Below are 22,183 nucleotides of genomic sequence, written 5' to 3'. Positions count from 1 at the left end.
ACACCTCTTTCTATTCATTAAGTGAATAAATTCCCGAGTGGGTTACGATAGCAGACCATTTTTATTTTTTAACAGACACATTTCTTTTACTTGTAGAACAGGGCAGACCTTTCTGGACACGCCAAGAGACAGTTTCCTGGTTGCTTTTTCCAGATGCTTAAGTTCCAAGGCTTCTGATACTCTGCAATACAAAGTAAAAGAACATTTTTATGGATTTTAGTCTTGGTTTATAAGTGTTATTTTGGCCAGTAGTATGGACTTCCAGGGCCGAATTTGTATTTCAGGTAGACTGACAGCTAGGGAATTGCAGGGTTTTAGACTGACAGCTAGGGAGTTGCAGAGTTTTACGGAATTGTTTAATATCTAGAAAGCCCAAGGGAATGCTGAGTGATATAGTTCCACCGGAGCTGGAGAATGGGGCATATGTAATTCAACACCAGGGGTGGAAGGAAGAGTAGACAGAAGAGGCACGTGCCTAGGGTGCAACTGAGGGGGGGGGCGCTTGGCACGGACCTCTTCTTTCCACCTACCCCTTCTCTGAGCCTTCCCCCCTCACTGGTCACTTATCAGGAGGGTCTTCCCCCCAAAACATTGCTCCTGTTGGTAGCATAATAAAAGGGGTAAGCTTGTTTGTTGTTGCTAAGGGACCCAGCCAGTTCAACGGAGGACCAGCACCACCAGTGCAGTGAAAGTGAACCACAGGTGTGCGGTGGATTCATTACATTTAAACACCTGTGAACCAAATCCAATATGGTCGTGCATATGTGAGTGAGGGGAAAATAATGAGACACAGTGGCAGAGTGATACCCCAAATCAGTGGGCCCTTGACAGATACACTTTACTAAAGCAGCACTGCAGCCCATAAATGTTTCCTCTACTGATTTAATGTCCTCTAGAAATCTCCCTGCAGCCCAGAACAGTGTTACTGCAACTTGTATCCATACAGATCTCCATTTCCTGTGTCTGCCAACACTTGGAAGCTCCTCCCCACACTCACTCTGTGGCTGTAGGAAGCTCCTAATCACTGCAGGAAGCTTGTCTCCCAGTGACAGCAAATGATATTCTGAATAGATGGGTCAGGAAGTGATTTCCCATTGGCTGCAGGAAGCTTGTCTACCATTCGCTAAAGCGACAGCAAATGATATTCTGAATAGATGGGTTAGGAAGTGCTTTCCCATTGGCTGCAGGAAGCTTGTCTACCATTGGCTAAAGTGGCAGCAAATTATGTTTCGTTATGACGATGCAAGAAACCCCTCTCCCATTGGATGCAGGACACAAAATATCCCTTATTAATGTTCTGTGTGTGTGAGACAGAGATGGACTGGAGCCTGATGCCTAATACTGAGTGTGTATGGGAATGGGGGTGCCTGTGGGGCCTCACAGTGGGTGATGGGACAGATCCCTCTCTTCTAAACCTCTGCCAAGCCCACCTTTATACGTCACATACCCCCTTCCCAGGTGATACTCTTCCTGTGGAGCTGTAAGGGCATCAGGAATTCTTCTGTGAATGAACACTGGCAATTCACCTCAGATGTGGCAGCAATAAGCCAATTTCTACTCAAAAGACAATTGCTGCAAAGCGTCAATGTTTCCTTTAGTTGGTCTTTAATGATTCAATGATTTATTCATTACTGTGTAACGCGAATATCCTTGTGATTGAAACAGGGGGATCCAATGGTGTCTAAATGTCCATGTTACCCCTCAGCAAGTCAGGGGTACGAGAAAGATGGGAGAGCTCATCACTGGAGACCTTCTATGAAAAAAAAACAATTACAGAATTTTCTAATAACTGCTATGGGCCCATCAATGGCAACTGCACCTTAGATATACTGTGTCCAATGGAGAGAGGCAGATGGGGTCACATGACACTGACAAGAAATCGCCGCAGGGCAAAGTGACAGTTAATAACAGTTTTCTCACTTTCATGTCTGGGATCAGAGGTGAGTGGACCATTACACACACACAGGGGGGACAAATTAAATAATAATGACATAAATGCAGAAAATGGCTATTTAATTATGCCCATAGGTAGCGCCTGGGATATTAGTCTTGGTTTTGCATATTTTCTTTCATTTTAATAGATATAAAAAGTGGTTATGGGAGAGTTGGGGTTGGGGGAAGGAGCGGGGGTGCAGGGAGACTACAAACTCTCCAGATATAACATATTTGGGATTCAGATTGTTCTTCTAATGTTTATATGCACATTTCTCTGTATTTGGCTCAGTATTAAAATGTGCTAGTTTAGAAATTATTAAGGGAGGAATCTGAACAGTGTTTGGAGGGACAGTTGGCCACTTGGTGATCAGTTTCGTCTTCTAATACTATTAATATTCATATTTCTCTCTGTATCTCACTTTGTATATAACATTTACTTCTTAAAACGCTTTTAAGCAAAAGTTAAGAAAGTATTAAGGGTAAATGTCTGGAATCTCCCATGTTAACATATAACAGGTGTCACTGACAGCATTTGGAGTGACAGTTGGCCACTTGCTGTTCAGGTTTCTCCTCTAATGCTATTAATATTCATATTTCTCTCTGTATCTTACTTTGTATATAAAATTGCTTCTGTAAAAAGCATGTGAGAGAAATTGAGTTTTGGAGTTGCCACTTCCTAGCCACTAAGGGCTCCTGATGCTGCGTGAGGCTGTTGACTATTAATGACAGGCAGCCATTGCTTTTTTTCTGACCAGAAACTTAAAATGCTCCCAGACTGCCCTATCAGTCTGTAGTCCTCTGACCCACAAATCCAACCACCTCTTAATAGACTTTTATCCTGTGACACTTGTCATCTGATTGCAAGACCCATTCACTTTAGCACCATTAGAAGAGTTGTTCAGCGTTAACTTTTAGTATAATGTAGAGAGTGATTTTCTGAGACAATTTGCAATTGAGTTATTTAGCTTTTTGTTCGGCAGCTCTCCAGTTGGCATTTTTAGCAATGTGGTTGCTAGGGTCCAAATTACCTTAGCAACCATGCACTGATATGAATAAGAGACAGGATTATAAACAGGGGAGGGTCTGAATAGAAAGATGAGTAATAAAACATAGCAATAACAATAAATGTGCAGCCTTACAGAGCATTGGTTTTAGATGGGGTCAGTGACCCCCATTTGAAAGCTGGAAAGAGTCAGAAGAAGAAGGCAAATAATTCAAAAACTATAAAAAATAAACAATGAAGACCAATTGAAAAGTTGTGTAGAATTAGCAATTCTATAACATACTAAAAGTAACCCCCCGTTTAAAAAGTATGGTGATCAAGCAGCCAGTTACAGTTGGATTTTTGCTTAAGATGTTTGCTAACCAGTCAGTGCCACATTACAGGAAAATCAGATTTCAGATTTTTGATATCCATTTAAAGTTTGTTTCTAAAATCAAGATGAGTGTGTGATCTGTGCTCACAATCTCTTCTTTCTTTTCATCTCCCCATAAAGTGAAAGTTCTGAGCGATTCGAAGCGACTTCATAGCGATTTCTACGTGATTTCCTGTGATTTCCTGAGATTACCAGTGATTTTCCTGCGAGATATTCAGCATTTTTGACGTTTCCTAGGAAAAAATATCTTCCATTCACGTCTGCTGATATCTTTTTTTTTTTTTTTTTTAAAAACCCAACTGCTCTTTTAAGAGCAAAAAGACTTGGGCGCAATGCCATTCTGCGCCCCATGGAGGAAGGTAAGTTGGCGGTTACATTTTTATTTGACTAAGAAATGTTTTTTCTAGTCCCAAAGTTTAAGCGGTCCTAAAATGGTTTTGCTATATGGCCCAGTAATTTTCAATTATGCTATGGTCCCTGTTACTTTACTAATTAGTAGATTTGGGATAAGGGCATCTTTCACACAGGGTAGTACCATTTTGTTATTCAGCAAGTCTTGTGCCTTATACTGTCCCTAATAGAATCTTTCTCTTTTCCCTCAGCGACAGTCAGAATCCAGCTCCCTCTCTGAGATTTACAAGGTGAGTAGAAAAGAGGGAAAAATAATGTGACCACTCACTGTAAATGCTGCTAGAGCATGGAATCTGGGAGTTGGTTTGGTGATGGACATATTTTACCCTTTTGAAATATTATGTTATGACTAAAGTTCCCCTTTTATTCTATTTTATTGTCCAGCCTCCTGATGGTCGGCTGACCAAGGATGTGCTCCTCGGAGAGGGTGGCACCGGAGACGTCTACAAGGTAAGGGACCAACCAAATTAGGGTTGAATAGAAATAACTTACTCAGTGGTTCACAAAATGGCTTAAATAGTGCTGTACTTACTTCAGTATCTTCCCAAAATGCCTTGTTGTAGCTAAAACCAAGTGTAAGTTAAACTTTTTTGTCTGTATTACAGGGACGACACCATCGGAAAGGTGTGGTGGCCGTAAAGATTGCCAATATCAGTCGGGTAACGTATCTTTATACTTCCATTTTTTTTATATCATTCCTATTTGTGAGGTGGCCTATGCAAGCTAAAGGGATTTCTATTACTCCACTCCAGGATGAAGAGTCAGTCTGCAGGGAGCTGAAGTTTCTCCAGCAGTTCAGCGGCCACAAGAACGTCGCCTCTTTCTTTGGAGCCTACTACAGGGCTCCACTCACGGAGTGCTCATCGGAGCTCTTGGAAGTAAGAAATGATTTACTGTATCACATTCATCACTTATGTGCCAAACAGATCACTGCTAGAGATGATATAATACACGTTCTTAAATAATTTCTTTCTATTGCAGATTGTTCTTGAATACTGTGGTGGCGGTTCTCTCCACAACCTCATCAGCAAGACCAATGGCCAATCCCTGAAGGAGACCTGGATTGGCTATGTCTGCAAGGAGGTTTTAAAGGTAAGGCCAGATTTACCCCTTAAGGACTTTTCTTTAATTGCATAGATTTTATATACAATCTCTTTTTTGGAAATGTTTAGTCTTTTGTCTGTTATAGTCTTATAAACTACATCTCAATCTCCCCAGGGGCTGCACCACATCCACAAGAACCGGGCCGTTCATAGAGACATCAAGAGCCTGAACATCATGCTCACAGAGACGGCCAAAGTGAAGATCAGTGAGTAAAACTTACAGTTATAATGGAGTAATGGATGGTGGGGAGCTTCTGTGAATATGGAGTCAGGGGGTTTCATAATTGAGGTTTCTTTCTTATTGTGGTTAAACAAATTATTTTCCATTAATAGATTCTATCTGTCATTTCAGTCGACTTTGGAAACAGCTGGAACCTGGACCCGCAAACTGGATTGTGCCACGAAGCGGACGGGACTGCACATTGGATGGCACCCGAGGCCATAAGGCAGAAGGGCCAGCGCCTGGCGTACGACACCAAAGTATGTTGCACTTATAATACTTGTAGCAACACGGAGCATTTACCTATTAGTGTTAATGGGACATAGAGGAAGTCATTTTCTCATGGGGGAAAGGAGTTTTTCTGAAACGTTGGGTTTCTTACCTTTTGTGTCTGCTTTAAAATATTTGCTCTTTTGCTCAGTTATGTAACTGCTATTGTTTGTAATGAATATGTATTGCTGTATACACGTTTATAAATATAATAAAGGATTTTCTCACTTTTACATATAACATGGTGTGCTTTATTAATAGGGTGTGCATTGGGATATTTTAGAAGTTGTATTTTGTTCTGTTTTGGCCATATTTGACCTAAGGAGAATGCCATGTACTTTTGCACCCATACAAATATATATATATATGTTTCTAAAGTAGAATATGAAACAGTAGTAGCCTCCTTACTTAGATTTTATTAAAAACCCATTAACCCAATTCTCTCCTTCTAATGCTCTTTTGTTTGTCATTTGCAGTGTGACATCTGGTCGCTGGGGATAACCGCCATCGAAATGGCCGAGGGAAAACCACGTAAGTGAATCACAACAATCGTGGCTGCTTATGGATACTTTATTTTAGACTTTGAGCAGCAAGAACCTCTGAACCAGAATGGGAAGAAATGAAGCTTATTCGCCATTTCCAGCAAAAAAATACCTTTTTGTAAATAGATTGGTTATAGACATGTTTGAAGGGTCTGATATATTTGTTTTTAACTTTTAGCTTACGAAGATCAATACCCAGTGGAGCACCTGATAAGAGAATCAGAACCACCAAAGCTTCGATCAAAGACCTGGTGAGTCCTTCCCAGCCGATGTCCCTGTGCATTGTGTCTGCTTACATACTTATATCAGTGATATTTTGCCAACTGCTATATCCAAACAGGACTGTTACATTCAGACAAGTCACTAAGTGATAATAGTTTTTGGATGTGTATTTTATTTTAAATACCCCATAACTGTGTTACAAGATAGAGGGCTTGTTTGATTGCAGCTTAGTGTTCCAGATCATTCCTCTAAATGCAGGCTGGGTTATGGGTGCTCTCCGGGAAATACAGGGGCTGGACAGTGGGTATGATCACAGCGTATGGTCTCTGCCCTAACTCCTGCACTTACAGAGGATTAAGTAAAAAGGTGTGGGGAAATCATTAGACATTACCAGTCCCCCCCCACACATAGCTGTAAGGGTCTATGTCAGTATAGATATGCCAATATTGTCCCCTTCATATCTTTGTTGACTGATATGGCATATCTGTGGGTAATCTTGGGCTTTGGGATTCCTCTAAACCTTCAGGATAACTATTTGTTTCTCATCTATATATTGATATTGAACTTTAGGCAAGAAAAATGACCACACAGCTCACAGCCGAACTGAATTAATCAGGGCACATCAAACAAAGCAATATATATTTGTATCTATAACCATATATCAGTTTAAAGGGGTTGTTCACATTTGAGTTATCTTTTAATATGATGTACTAAAATATATTCTGATACAATTTGCAATTGGTTCTCATTCATTATTATTTATGGTTTTTGAGTTATTTGGCTTTTGATTCAGCAGCTCTCCAGTTTGCCATTTCTGGTTGCTAAGGTCCAAATTACCCTAGCAACCATGCATTGCTTTTAATAAGAGGCTGGAATATGAATAGGAGAGGCCTGAATAGAAGGACAAGTAATGAAAAGTAGCAATAACGATACATTTGTAGCCTCACAGAGCATTTGTTTCTAGATGGGGTCAATGACCCCCATTTGAGAGCTGGAAAGAGTCAGAAGAAGGCAAATAATTTAAAAAATATAAATAAAATAATGAAGACCAATTAAAAAGTTGCTTAGAATTGACCATTCTATAACATGGTAAAAGTTAACTTAAAGGTGAACCATCCCTTTAATTCTATGTGATGTTTAACATTCTTTTAGACATTTAAAGGGATAGATCTGATTTTAACTAAAAGATCTTCTCATTCCTTTTATCCAGGTCACAACATTTTGTGTCTTTTCTGGAGTCCTGTGTGAAGAAGGATCCTTCTGAGAGAGGGAGTGCTGAAGAACTCCTGCAGCACCCATTCATCAAAGAACTGCCCCCTAAGAAGATCATCAGGGCTGAGATTAAAGAACATCTCTGGGCTCTGCAGAATCGGCCGGCCAAGAAAGGTGAGGGAATCCATTATATTTGATACAACTGCACCATCACGGAGTGTAAATCAACACTGAAATGAGACACTGCAAAATTAAAGTCGTGCTGGGAATAATTAAATGTATTTTTAATTTTTTTAAATGTTTTGTTGCATTTTACTTTTGATCGGAATGCATTTCTTATCGCAATATGAATAATTACATTTTTTAAGGGCTACATTGCCTTAATTTTAGTACATTATTGCATTTGCATTTGGTCTTCAGTTTATATTTCTTAATTCTGCCATCACATCAAAGTTGCGGGTTGGAAAAAAAAACTCTTTGGCATTGACCTTGTGCGTGGGCCCCACTATGGACCGCTACCTGGGAAGGAATTTCTCAGTAGGGTGTCTTGTCCATGTTCATTTAAAATGATCATTCTGTCTTATCATTTCCAAATAATTAGACAAAACAGGAATTTAATGTTGGTTATTTCCTCACTTTGCTTTTTTTTAATCTATACAGGATTGAAGGGAAAAGCTCTCTGTGCCATGAAACAGCTGCGTCGCGCTTGTGACTTCTGCGCACACAGCACAGCAGAGGAACAAAAACGTGGTCTCTGCAAATGGCCCTGGAGGGCCTTCCCTGCCAATTGATCTTGTGGGCCAAGTACATCCACAGCCCAGAATGAAGCTCCTATGTAAAATCCTAGGTGAAAAGAAACATCCACAGAGAAAGGTACCGTCTCCATTCAATATCACTATTCATTGGTCCTACAGAGCCTTAGACCAACATTCTCTGCATTACTGCTTGAAATCTTTCCCACATGCAAAGACAAGCAGATAAGTGGCACACCCTGAGATGTATGGGCTAAATCAGGATTTTCTCTGCTCACAGACAGTAGCTTTATTGCATCATACTGAAATAAGAAACTTTCTAAATACAATCAATTAAATATTCTGGTACAGTTTCTAAAGTAATCAAGTTTATCTTCAGTATCCCTCTCTCAGCATCTGTTTCTCTTCATTCTCTCTTCATGCAGCAGTTGGGTGTCAGATATTCATTGACAGTTTGATCCAATATATCTTATAGGGGGGGGCTTCCTTTCCTTGCAGATGTATTAGAGCTCACTCAAATAACTGATTCCAGTACAAACAAAATAACTGCCCTTTGCACAAATCCTGCATGTAGAGAGACATGATGTAGAGAATGAAGAGAAGCTGAGAGAGGCACAGTGAAGATAAACTTGATTATTTCAGACACTGTACGGAATATTTCATTGATTGTATTTGGAAAGTTTCTTATTTCTTATATATCCATCTAAGGCTGGTATCCAAGAACTGCCACCACAAGGGGATTTTTAAAATGTATTTGGCCTATAAAGGCTTAGTAACATTCCATGAAATCTGTAATTCTAATTCTCTGTCTTTCCTACTAGTACCCATTACTGTTAAAAGGCCTATGCAAAGAGAAATTCTGTCTGAGCATAAATTCTTTCTAATGCCATGCTTCTTAATGAATATTCATAATGATAGATTACTAATTGATTTTTATTTTATATTACAGGTGAAGCAGCTCAACCAGTGTAGACTTTGAGATTAGTGCAGCTCACCAGCAGTGTCTGCTCCTCCCCTGAAGCGCCAGGATGATAATTTACTAATGTAACCAGTGGCATCTTGACATCATGCAAACACCACCAGCAGTCTCACATTCAAGGTTCACATCTTCACCACTGGTACCTTACATTTCAACTACTGTACCATTATTCTACCGTATTGCTTCTATATTTCACACAACTCTTGTGCCTTTTCTTCTTCTACTGCTCCTCCTCCACCAGGACTCTATCATGCAACACACCTCCAGCATCTACAGTTTCCACCAGCATTATCCTTTTGCAGCTACCACAATTCCAGCAGTGGTGTTCCTGATTTTCAAAGTCCACAGTTCTAGCAGTGGTACCTTACGCTGTTAAATCTACCATATATTTGTCTCCAGCCACTAGCTACCAACTTTTTTTAGTTCTGCTCGCTTTTCTTACCCAGCAGACCACCATGCTGGGTACACCCTTCAGCATTTGCAGTTCCAGCTTACCGTAGCCAAACAGTCTGCTCTATTTATGGCTCATTTAATATCTCATTTCAGGCTACCACAGCTACAAAACAAGTGCGTCTGAAATTCATGTGACTACATGATAAGTCTCTAAAATCATCACATTTCATACAACCATAGCTCCAATAGCGATATCCGCCTTAGAATTTCACAGACTTAGCAGTAGCAGTAGCATTTAGCATTAGCAGTAGCATTTTTCAGAGACATTAGTTTTTTTAATTACCATACCTCCACCCATGGCCTCTTCTTTTCATTCACCTTTAGCTCCACTATCAGCCTCTTCCCCTTATTCTACTGAACCTATACCAGTAGGCTCAGTCATCATACCAATACCAACACACTTCCACCATCACCTTCTTATTTTCAAGGCAACACCAGCAGTAGTGATTACTGTCAACTGCCACATCTGGAATTGCTGGGCCCCTTTTGCAGATTTGTTAATAGCTTCAAAAACTCATCTGATCCACCAGTAGCTGTTGTCTTCACACACCCTCAAGAAACCTTCTCCTTGAATCTAAATTCTCATCTATATTTTTATTGCTCCCTTAGTTCAGAATTTTAAAAAGTTATCTTTAAAATACCATTGCTCCTAATTTCACATCTCTTGTCTTCAAACATCCACTTCTCCTACAGCAGAGTAAAAACGATGCCCATATATTAACTAGTTTTAAGGGTTACATGCATTTTCTTATTAGAAGTTGATCCAGGGACTTGTCCGATTGCCCTTTGGGAGTCAGGAAGGAATTTTTCCCCATCTGAGGCAAATTGGCTCTGGCTTCAGATGGGGTTTTTGCCTTCCTCTGGATCAACTACTAAATAGGTCCCATTTACACTACAATTTTAACTTAATGGACGCGAGTTCTTTCCATTTTAAATGAATATGAATAAATCTGTAGTATATAAATACATTATATAATTGTGTTCTTGCATTTTTATTGTACCCTAGTATTGTTAGGGATAGGAATATTAGAGGGGATGGAGAGCTGTAGTGAAGGAAATGGATCATTAAAAGACAAGGTGGAATCAAGCGGGGTTGAGAAATGTGTGAAAAAGATGAAGAAATATAAGACGGGAATAAGCCATGTCTGGGTCCAGCCCTACTGATCTGCACTGAGGCCAGATAAATTGTCATTGTACTTGAAGGAAAATATTTTAACTTTACACAAATGATATAAAGCGTACAGAAGAATATAACTCAGATAAGTACATCTTCAGATTGGGTTATTTCACATGATTGACAAGACACCCAATTTGCCATCAGCCTTAGGAAAAGAGGTATAAGGTATAAGAAGAAGGGTATAATTGAATCTACATATATTGATACCCATTTACATCATAATGTATATATATATATATAGTACCCTTCTCCCCAGGGGTGCAAATCTGCCTCCCTCTGAAGAGGATCCCACCCCACCAGAGTCCCCAGGAAGGATTTTTCTTCTAAATGTGGGATGTAACTTTACCAATGACAATGATGTTGGATATGTGAAACAGCCCTGTCCCAAACATGACACCATATAGTTTATGATTATTCCAGGTTTTTACTTACCCTTTAAAGAGAGGTTATTGTAAATGCAGGCTGTGGCTGTATCAGCTGTGTTCTGTTCACTATTAGTCATTTGGGGCCCTGTCCCACATAGTTTGAATATAATCTATGCATGATTTCATAAAGTGAATTGAAGTTGACAGGTGGTTTCACACCACCATGTTTCATGCTGTCCCTTACTGATATTCATATAGTGGGAAAATTTAAGCTTTGGTGACGATTTTCAGAAATTTGATAAAAACCGTTATGTTCAGCATTGCTTTGCAGTTTGGCAGTTTGCAGTAGAAACGCTTATTTACCCATATTGGATTCGTCAGAATGTGTACTTTCTGAAAATATATGGTTTTCTGGGGTCTCTGTACTGTTAGGTGGTCTAATGTCGCATAATACACACACCGGGTGGTTATATTGCAGCAGCCAGCGCGTCAGCCGTGAAAATGTCTATACATATTGTCATTTGGGGGTCTCTGTGCCCCACATAGTTTGGTATATCTATGCACATTGGGCATCAAACTGTTTAGTAGACCCCTATGTTTATATTTAGGATGCTTTATGCTGGTAATGATACATGGACAATACGATGCTGGAAAGTTGAAGCTTTGAGGCAATTTTCAGAATATTTTACCAAAACCGCCAAAATTTGGCAAAGCCTTGCGACTCAGTAGTTTGGGGCAGAAAGGCATGGGTACCCATTTTAGATTCTGTATAATGTGTACTTTCCAAAAATATATGGGTTTGGGGGGTAAACATATATTTCTGTGTTTTTACCCCACAAAATGCAGTCAATGTGTTGATTTTTCATTAGCTGAAGTTACCCACAGGACTATTTGTATGCGCTAACTTCATTTTGGGGCCTCTAACTGCCATATACTTTGGTAAACCTATGCACAGTGGGCACCAAACTGTTTGGAGGACCCCTGGCAATCATATTTAGGGTGTTTTTTTTGGTGCGTAACGATACATGGGTGATATGGTGCTGAGAAGTTGAAGCTTTGAGGCAATTTTCAGATATTTCACCAAAACCGACAATTGTGGGAAAGCCTTGCGACTCAGTAGTTTGGAACAGAAAGGCATGGGTACCCATTTTAGATTCTGTAGAATGTGTACTTTCCAAAAATATATGGGTTTTGGGGGTAAACATATATTTCTGTGTTTTTACCCACAAAAATGCAGTCAATGTGTTGATTTTTCATTAGATGAAGTTACCCACAGGACTATTTGTATGCGCTAACTTCATTTTGAGGCCTCTAAATGCCAGATACTTTGGTAAACCTATGAACAATGGCCACCAAACTGTTTGGAGGAACCCTGGCAATCATATTTAGGGTGCTTTTTCTTGGTGCGTAACGATACATGGGTGATATGGAGCTGAGAAGTTGAAGCTTTGAGGCAATTTTCAGATATTTCACCAAAACCGACAATTGTGGGAAAGCCTTGCGACTCAGTAGTTTGGAGCAGAAAGGCATGGGTACCCATTTTAGATTCAGTAGAATGTGTACTTTCCAAAAATATATGGGTTTGGGGGGTAAACATATATTTCTGTGTTTTTACCCCACAAAAATGCAGTCAATGTGTTGATTTTTCATTAGATGAAGTTAACCACGGGACTGTTTGTATGCACTAACTTCATTTTGGGGCCTCTAAATGCCAGACACTTTGGTAAACTTATGAACAATGGCCACCAAAATGTTCAGAGGAACCCTGGCAATCATATTTAGGGTGTTTTTTTTTGGTGCGTAACGATACATGGGTGATATGGTGCTGAGAAGTTGAAGCTTTGAGGCAATTTTCAGATATTTCACCAAAACCGACAATTGTGGGAAAGCCTTGCGACTCAGTAGTTTGGAGCAGAAAGGCATGGGTATCCATTTTAGATTCTGTAGAATGTGTACTTTCCAAAAATATATGGGTTTGGGGGGTAAACATATATTTCTGTGTTTTTACCCCACAAAAATGCAGTCAATGTGTTGATCTTTCATTAGATGAAGTTACCCACAGGACTATTTGTATGCGCTAACTTCATTTTGAGGCCTCTAACTGCCAGATACTTTGGTAAACCTATGAACAATGGCCACCAAACTGTTTGGAGGAACCCTGGCAATCATATTTAGGGTGTTTTTTCTTGGTGCGTAACGATACATGGGTGATATGGTGCTGAGAAGTTGAAGCTTTGAGGCAATTTTCAGATATTTCACCAAAACCGACAATTGTGGGAAAGCCTTGCGACTCAGTAGTTTGGAGCAGAAAGGCATGGGTACCCATTTTAGATTCGGTAGAATGTGTACTTTCCAAAAATATATGGGTTTTGGGGGGGTAAACATATATTTCTGTGTTTTTACCCCACAAAAATGCAGTCAATGTGTTGATTTTTCATTAGCTGAAGTTACCCACGGGACTGTTTGTATGCGCTAACTTCATTTTAGGGCCTCTAAATGCCAGATACTTTGGTAAACTTATGAACAATGGCCACCAAAATGTTCAGAGGAACCCTGGCAATCATATTTAGGGTGCTTTTTCTTAGTACGTAATGATACATGGGTGATATGGTGCTGGGAAGTTGAAGCTTTGAGGCAATTTTCAGATATTTCACCAAAACCGACAATTTTGGGAAAGCCTTGCGACTCAGTAGTTTGGAGCAGAAAGGCATGGGTACCCATTTTAGATTCTGTAGAATGTGTTCTTTCCAAAAATATATGGGTTTGGGGGGTAAACATATATTTCTGTGTTTTTACCCCACAAAAAATGCAGTCAATGTTTTGATTTCTCAGTAGCTGAAGTAAAGTCCTGAACAATTTGGATGCGCTAACTTCATATTTGTGTCTCTAAATGCCAGATATGCATAATGGGTATCAAACTGTTCAGTGGACCCCTGGCAATCATATTTCAGGTGCTTTTTCTTGGTACGTAATATAGTTTGGGATATGCGGAGCAGCAAAATAAAACCTTTGAAATGATTTTTCAAAATTTTGAATTTTATTTTGAAAAACCGCTATGTTCAGACAAGCTTTTCTGTTTGGTAGTTGGGAGTAGAGAGACATAGTTACCCATTTTGTAATCGGCAGAATGTGTACTTTTCAAAAATGTATGGTTTTCTGGGGTAAACCTATGGTTTCAGGATTTTTTGCCTTGGAATCTAAAGCATGCCGTTTTCTGCCTTAGTGCTTTCAAAATTCAGTAATATACTGCCAGGAGTTTTTGCTGTACAGAAATCCTAAATCTCCCTAAAACTATACATATCTGGTATTGGCACGTTCGAGAGACATAAGGCTTTCCAAATAAGTTGGATTTTCATCTGTAAAATGAAATATTTTTCTGGTATAAATTGATATACGATGAAAAATGGTAATTTTTCATTTTTTTTTGTTATTTAGCACTATAAATTTTTTTGCACAGGTGGAAATACATGAAAACTCAGGCAGATTTAGAAAGCTCAGTTTCTACCGAAAAAAACAATGTATAATTTTCCTAGGTAAACTATAGGTTTCCCCTCAGAAAATGCCCCTAAAGTGAGAGAGCACAAAATGCTTAAAAACGGCTGGCATTTCGCGTAACCAAAATGTGAAATTCTGCTGGCACTTAAAGGGTTAATATATGTTTTTGTTTGTTTTGTTTTTTTCAGAGGACAATAACACAAGTGTATTATTTGAATGAGTTTTAACCTCTGGGAGTTTGCCTCCCGAAAAATCTGGGTGAGTTCAAACTCAACAATCTATAAACTTGACTTCTATATGGAATGCCACACATAGACACTTCCAACACCAGTGATAAGCTAGTGTTAGTTGACCAAAATAAACAATAGCCCTCCCCTAGCAAACTAGTCTTACTTGGTCTTCTTGGTAAAACTCACCTGAAGCTTTTTTTTTACAGCCAGGTCTGCAGTGAGATATGACAATCACGTGTCATTAACCTTTCCTTGCACAGCCTCAAACCTTTTACTCAACACACAGACTGTAGGGTTCTTTTTATGATCTGTTTCCCAGTGCAGCATAAAAGCAGACCCAACATTCATGACATGCTTCGGATTATGTGTCACTGAATCATTCATTGAGGCATGTTCCAAATAAAAGCAGTGTTCCAAATAATAATAGCTTGTTCCAAATAATAGCAGTGTGAAGTTCAATTAGTGCTCATTCATTCTGTGAAAAACCAGGTGTCAATTCCGGCCCTTAATTAAGGAAGGAAGGAGCAAATGTTGTGCCTGCTGGTTATAGTGTATTTCTCTCTGAGACAAATGGCTTGTTCCAGACATTGTTCAGAAGAATAGATTACTATGATTAAAAAGTTGATTGGAGGGGAAACATAGAAAGAAGTGCAGAAATGCTCAGCTAAAATGATCTCAAATACTTTAAATGGCAACCATAACCTGTAAGACGTGGAAGAAAATGGAAAACTACCATTGGAATGGATAGAAGACTCAGTCAATGATCAGCTCCAGGAAGATGAGAAAAGGAGTAAAGTTACCTGTGATACTGTTACAATTAGAAGACAACTATGTGAAGCCAAGTGATCGGCAAGAAGCCCGTGCTAAGTCCCATTGTTGAAAAAAAGACTGAAGAGCTTACAATTTGCCAAAGCACACATTGACTGGCCTAAAGAGAAATGGAGCAATATTTTTTGGACTAATAAAAGCAAGATTGTTCTTTTTGGGTCTAGGGGCCACATTCAGTTTGTCAGACGACCCCCCAAACATTAAATAAAGAGGAAATGCCCTTGATATGGGGGTTTCAACAAGATAACAACCCCAAACACACCAGTCAATGAGCAACATCTTGGTTCCAGACCAACAAGATTGACATTATGGAGTGGCAGGCTCAATCCCCGGACCTTAAACCAATAGAAAACTTGTGGGGTGACACCAGAAATGCTGTTTTGTGAGGCAAAAGCAAGAAATGCAGAAGAATTGTGGAATTTAATAGGTTGTTGGAAGTTGGTGGAGTCCATACAAAACAGATGTGCAGCAGTTCTCAAAAACACTGCTGAATGATGCACTAAAAAAAAAATACCAAACCCTCTAAAAATTGTCAAGTCTGGCAATTCCTCGTGGAAAAAAAAAACAAATTACCGACCGTAATGCATTCTCATTCAACACGGGCGTTCCTTTGTCCTACTCAGTAGGTCCCAGATATCTTGCCGGATCGGGATGCTTATGCGTGCTGCATATCCGCAGCGCTCCGCACGTACTCAGAGAGAGAGAGAAATCCCCAACACCAACAGTCAGCGTTGTACCTCGACAGCCGTTTTGCCACCAAGCTGCTGTGGATTTGCGGCACGCATGAGCATCCCGATCCGGCAAGATATCTGGGGCCTACTGAGTAGGACAAAGGAACACCCATGTTGAATGAGAATGCATTACGGTCAGTAACTATACTTCCACCTTGTTTGGGGCGAACTGTGGCTAAGCTGGGGATCACCCACGGGACATTATATCACCCATAAGTTGAACTGCTAAGTTGCTTAAACGGCCAATTGGCACATCAATTTCAAAATGGGGATTTCACCCGACCAGAAGCCCATCCAGCACAATATCAATTACAACGCTATTTGCAATTATCAAAAAGACCCTTACCAACCTTGCTACTCTATTTATAGCTGATAAACTGATATCAACACGGGACCCACTACCATTGCATTGTGGATTCAGGAGCTTTAATTGGGAGCTTTATTGTCTTGACAAACTCTCTCATTTGGTGCCATCTGGGCCAGCATCCTTACCAACATACGGATATTACATCCTCCACATGCAGTTACAGCATAACGTAATTAAGGCCATCTAAAGTGGTCACCACACAGTCATTGCAATATTTGTTTTAGCATAATTTTGTTTAATTTTGTTTGCATGCACCTCTCATATGCGATTCGGTTGAATCGTTTGGTGAGCAAATACTCAGTGGAGAGGGATCCCTCATCTCACATGCAGCTCTGCTGGTTTTAAATGTTTTTAAATATACTATGGCATGGTGAGAAATAAATATTGCCTTTTATTTTGTATACAACATCTAAGTCGTAAATTTGTAAATTAACATCGGTGGGCTATTCAAACTGGAGGTGAAGTCCCTTTGTGCATATTTATATATAATTCCATTGGTTTGTGGACACTCCGTTTTGATATAGGCCACTATTTAACAACATAGGGTATAACCCAGTGTTTTCTAAAAAAAAATACAATAGGATCATCACAGCTCTCTTCTATAGGACCTCAACACTTTTACTTGCGAAGTTCTGTATTAGAGTTTTTCATGTTTTTTTAGTGTTTGAGAGAAATAAAAAAAAAAAAAACACCAATTTTTAGAGAAAAAATATAGAAATCCAACTGTTAGTAAATCAACCCATACATTTTTTTGGATAAAATACAATTGAACACAGATGCATCCTTTGTTGTGAATTTGCACCATTTTGCTTTGCTGAAAATTTGATGGTTTTTTTGTGGGACTTTTTCCAAATTGCCCAAGTGCACAACCTCGGTGGCAGAAAAAAATATTTGCTTAACAGTTTTGTAAATTGACGTAATTTTATATTTGCCAAATTACTGTCAAAGCTATATTTGCACACAACAACCACACCCATGTCATTTGCAAGCCAAAAATAAATTTGCAATAAATAAGGATAGATGGATACATTAGTGCGAAATGTAGGCGTTAAGGGGAAAACATGCAGAAACCAGCTACAGGTTTGGGACCTTGTACTTGATCCAAACTAAGATATAATTAATGTAATCCTTATTGGATACAAAACCAGCCTATTGGATTTATTTAATGTTTACATGATTTTCTAGTAGAAGATTACAGAAAGATCCCTTATCTGGAAACCCCCAGGTCCCGAGCATTCTGGATAACAGGTCCCATACCTGTACTAAACATACTATAAACATGCTAAGGAAAGGAAACAAGCACAAAACAATTGTTTTAAAAAACTTTTTTTATTCTGCTCTGATATATACTGATATATATAGAAACAAACATTACTTTAGTAATATAGAAAACATATATTTTTCTGCTCCATATAATTGTAGAGCCTGCAGAGAGTGAGTGCGTGACAGCAAGTGATGAGCGAAATTGACTCCTTGTGCTTCAATGAAAATTTGCCAAATGCATTGAAGTCAATGGGCAATTTTTCATGCGCCAATATTCAAACCACTCAACATTTTTTTAACTATTCATCACAGTCTATTTTTTGCAGCTAAATATTTCGATCATCCCTAGACAGCAGAGAATATTGCAGAAAAGGCTAAACTGGAGCAGAGTTTTAGATTTGATCCAGTGGTGGAAGTTACCTGGACAACAGCAACATTTTTATATGGGACCAAATGATTTGGGAAGATTTGTTTTTTACATATATTGAAATGGTGCTCCAGTCAGGACTAAAACCAGTCCCCATAAAACTTTAAATTGAAGGGGAGCCAGCCAGACAGGAGAGATTAGAGTTCAGTGAGCCCCACCTGGTCAGCTTTGCTCAGTGGAATTTAAAATAAAGCTTATTCATGACCTCCCACCAAAGCCACGCCACATAAAGTACATGTCTGTATTTGTTTTTTTATAGTGTAGAACATAGTGCATCCCTGCACACAAACAGACCACTAAATGTTCCCTGCTGATTTGTTGCTAAGGGTTTGGAACAAGCTTTGCACCTCTTATTCCATGATATTGAATATAATGTGGTTCTGGGGTTCTAATTGTGTTATTTAATAAAAGGTACAAAGTTTACTACAGGTCTAGTCATTCTCTTCCCAAATACATTTGGGATGCTTAAAAACACCCTCTCCAGTTCTATACCCTTGTCTTATGCTACTACAGCAAATATTTACATATTTCCTACTAAAAGGAATAACCGTGCCCATTCTAGAATTTGTAGCAACATCATTAAAATACCAACGTTCATCAAGGTCCACCAGTAATCCTGTATAGCTAATGCTCTGTAAGAGTTAACTAGGCCTGAGTGGGAGTTTGCCTAACTAAAATGGGCACTTAGAAGGTTATTTACTAAAATCCGAATTTATCTCATTTTTTAAATTAAAAAAAAAACACATTTAGTGATGAGCAAAATGTTCCACCCACCACTAATACCCGATTTGACCTTTTTTATTATTAAACAAGCTTGATTGAATCGGTTCGGGTAAAAACGATATAATTGATCAAAAACTCGAATCATATGATTTTTTTTCAGAGTTTTTTCCCAAGTCGGATTTTTACCCGCAAAGGTCGGATTTTCGTGCTAATTCCAGTGCAGACCACAGAAACTCCAAAATAGGGTTGGGACCTCTGCTATTGACTTATACTAGGGATGCACGGAATCCACTATTTTGGATTCGGTCGAACCCCCGAATCCTTTGTGAAATATTTGACCAAATACCGAACTGAATCCAAAACATTTTTTACTTACTTGTTTTGTGGCAAAAAGTCACGCGATTTCCCTACCGCCCCTAATTTGCATATGCAGATTCGGATTTGGTTCGGTCGGGTAGAAGGATTCGGCTGAAACCGAATCTCACTGAAAAAGGCCAAATCCCGAACCGAATCCTGGATTAGGTGCATCCCTACCTTATATACAACCTCGGTAGGTCTGAGATGGCGGATTTTCGCTGCATCGGGCTTTAATAAGTCTCGAAAAAATTTAGTTTTTGCTCCAAAAAGCCCGACAGGAGTTCAGTAAATAACCCACTAAGCACCAAGTAGAAAAGTAGTGTGCTACTCATAATGAGAGAGACAGAGATAAGACACATCATAAGAAAATATTTTCCTTTACGTCCTTCAGGCAGCACACAAATGAGTATTACCTCTGCTCCTTCTCCTGGTAGGACAGAAAAAAGATCAAACCAATTAAGCGCCTATATACACACCTCCCCCAACACCACTTCCCCATGTTATTTTTTTCTGTCCTGCCTGGTAGAAGGTGGAGAGGACTGGGTCCGAAGATCCAGGCCCTTAGGGGGCTTGAAGGCTGCAGGATTGACCATGTGAGCATGGTCAGATCGGGGGGTGAAGAGGGACTGAAAGACCCCTTAGGCAAGAGGCAGAGTACCTGTGTGGGTGCTGCGGAAGTTTTTTCTGGCAGCAGCGATGTGCGGGCTGGTCTCTGCAGTGCGCGTCCTCTGTGTGCTGGGGCGCATCGGAGTGACGTCATCGTATGCGGAAGTGCAGGGATGCAGACGGAGAGGATTGTGAATCTCTTCTTTTTCGGTGCGGTAAGCTGTTACAGCATTTATTTCCTCTGATGAGGGTGTGGGGACATAGACTAAGCCTATTTAAAGCTGCTTAGGATCCCTTTTTGATTGCCCGGGCTGTGATTCAGTTCCTGCGGTACTGTGCTGCCAGGCTGCTGAGAAGTTGTGGGCTGCTTAAAGGTACATGTTGTAGCCTTGCTCCCATGGTTCACGTAGTGTAAATACACTGATTGATATATTAGTGATCATGTATCCTTTTTTCCCCAGATGTCAGTTTGTGGGAAAAGGAAGAGGAAATCAAAACATACTTTGTGTGTGGGATGTGAACAGCCCCTACCTCAGGATTGTGCTGAGCCCTTATGTGATAACTGTGCTAGGATAAGCCCGGCTGAAAATAACCCAGATGGGTTTATATCATGGTTCAAGGGTATGCTATCAAAGGCCTTTGATGAAGTAAGGGCATCTGGGAGTTCTACCCCTTTGCCCAGGAAGGCTAAGAGGAGAGTTGATCATGTGGAAAGCTCAGATTCAGAAGATTCTCATTCTGAGGCGTCATCATCCTCTTCCTCAGTACAATTGTGATCAAAAGATGAATTCTTTTTGTTTCCAGTTGATAAAATTCCTAAACTAATTAAGGAAGTAAAGAAGGTTATAGAGGTCAAGAGTGCTGACCCGTCTGAAGCAGGAAAGCAGGATTTATTATATTTTTCAGAGAAAAAATCTGCAGAGTTTCCGTTACACCCATCCATAAAGCATTTGATGGAGGTGGAATGGCAGAATCCAGGAAAGAAGCCTGAGATTTAAATCTATGTTTCCTGTGGATTCTAAAGAAATACAGCAATGGGGGATCCTCCAAAGGTGGATGTTCCGATAGCTAGATTATCCAGGCGTACTACTATTCCTGTGGAAGAATCGGCTATCAAGGATCCTTTGGATCGTAGAGCTGAATGTGCCCGGAGAAGATCTTATTTTGCAGGGGCCAATATATGTAAACCATCACTAGCTGCAGTATCTGTGTCTAGATCTCTAAAATTCTGGGTAAATTCTTTGGAAGAGGAGATTGATGCAGGGACATCAAGAGACAATATTTTGGATATGCTGTATCCTATTAAATTGGCAACTGATTTCCTTTGTGATGTTGCAATTGATTCAGTAAAGCTGGGGGCTAGGACTATGGCCCTGTCTACAGTTGGTAGGAGAGCACTATGGTTGAAGGCCTGGTCGGCGGACCTAGCTTCAAAGAATGCCCTGATTGCGATGCCCTTTGAACCGGGCAGATTGTTTGGTTCCTCCTTGGATAAGTTGTTGGACAACCTTACCACAGGAAAGGGGAAAACTCTTCCTCAAGATAGGCCTAAGTCTCGGAGAAGGCAGAATTTTCGAGGTTACTCAAAGAAATCGCCTTCTCGATCAAGTTCTTACAGAAGGTCCTTCAGAGACTGAGATGGAGGCAGAGACTTCAGAGATAGAGGAAGTTTTTTTGGTGGAAAAGTTCCCCCTAGGGAAAGGGGACAAAAGAAGGATGCTTCCGCTTCTAAGTCAGCGGGCTTCTGACGCCAGAAGGCAGGAAGAAGTGGGAGGCAGATTGGCCTTTTTTCTTCCAGTTTGGGAAAGAACGACAAGAGATTCTTGGGTTCTAAAAATGATAAAGGAAGGGTACTTGATTCCTTTCAATTGTCCACCAGTGAGAAAATTCTGTGTGAATCAGAAAAGTTTAAATCCAGAAAAGCAAAAGGCCTTGGAGTCGGCAATTTGGGAATTTATCGACAAAAAGGTTGTGGAGTCAGTCCCAGTTCTGGAACATCAGAAGGGAGTATATTCTCATATATTTTTGGTTCCAAAAGCAGATGGCCGTTTTCGTCTGGTGATAGATTTAAAATTTCTGAATTTGTTCATAAAGAAGGAGAAGTTCAGGATGGAATCTATAAGGTCCGCAATCAACATC

At 39.9% G+C, this 22,183-nt stretch overlaps 1 protein-coding gene across 1 annotated transcript in view; it reads left to right on the top strand.

Annotated features, from left to right (window-relative positions):
• Nucleotides 1-530: 530 nt before the first annotated feature.
• Nucleotides 531-22,183, top strand: part of LOC108701997 (traf2 and NCK-interacting protein kinase) — a 1,005,599-nt gene continuing 983,946 nt past the window's right edge. Inside the window, exons 1-6 of the mRNA XM_041577462.1 lie at nt 531-1,940; nt 3,432-4,600; nt 4,704-4,814; nt 4,941-5,031; nt 5,178-5,305; nt 5,792-5,846. Coding sequence (XP_041433396.1) covers nt 4,439-4,600; nt 4,704-4,814; nt 4,941-5,031; nt 5,178-5,305; nt 5,792-5,846 — 547 coding nt within the window. The 5' untranslated portion in view covers nt 531-1,940; nt 3,432-4,438. The remainder of the gene's footprint in view (nt 1,941-3,431; nt 4,601-4,703; nt 4,815-4,940; nt 5,032-5,177; nt 5,306-5,791; nt 5,847-22,183) is intronic.

Source organism: Xenopus laevis, chromosome 9_10L (genome assembly GCF_017654675.1).
Source record: "Xenopus laevis strain J_2021 chromosome 9_10L, Xenopus_laevis_v10.1, whole genome shotgun sequence".
NCBI lineage: Eukaryota > Metazoa > Chordata > Amphibia > Anura > Pipidae > Xenopus > Xenopus laevis.
Note: the sequence above shows the minus strand (reverse complement) of the source record. Positions and strands in the feature narration are given on the sequence as shown.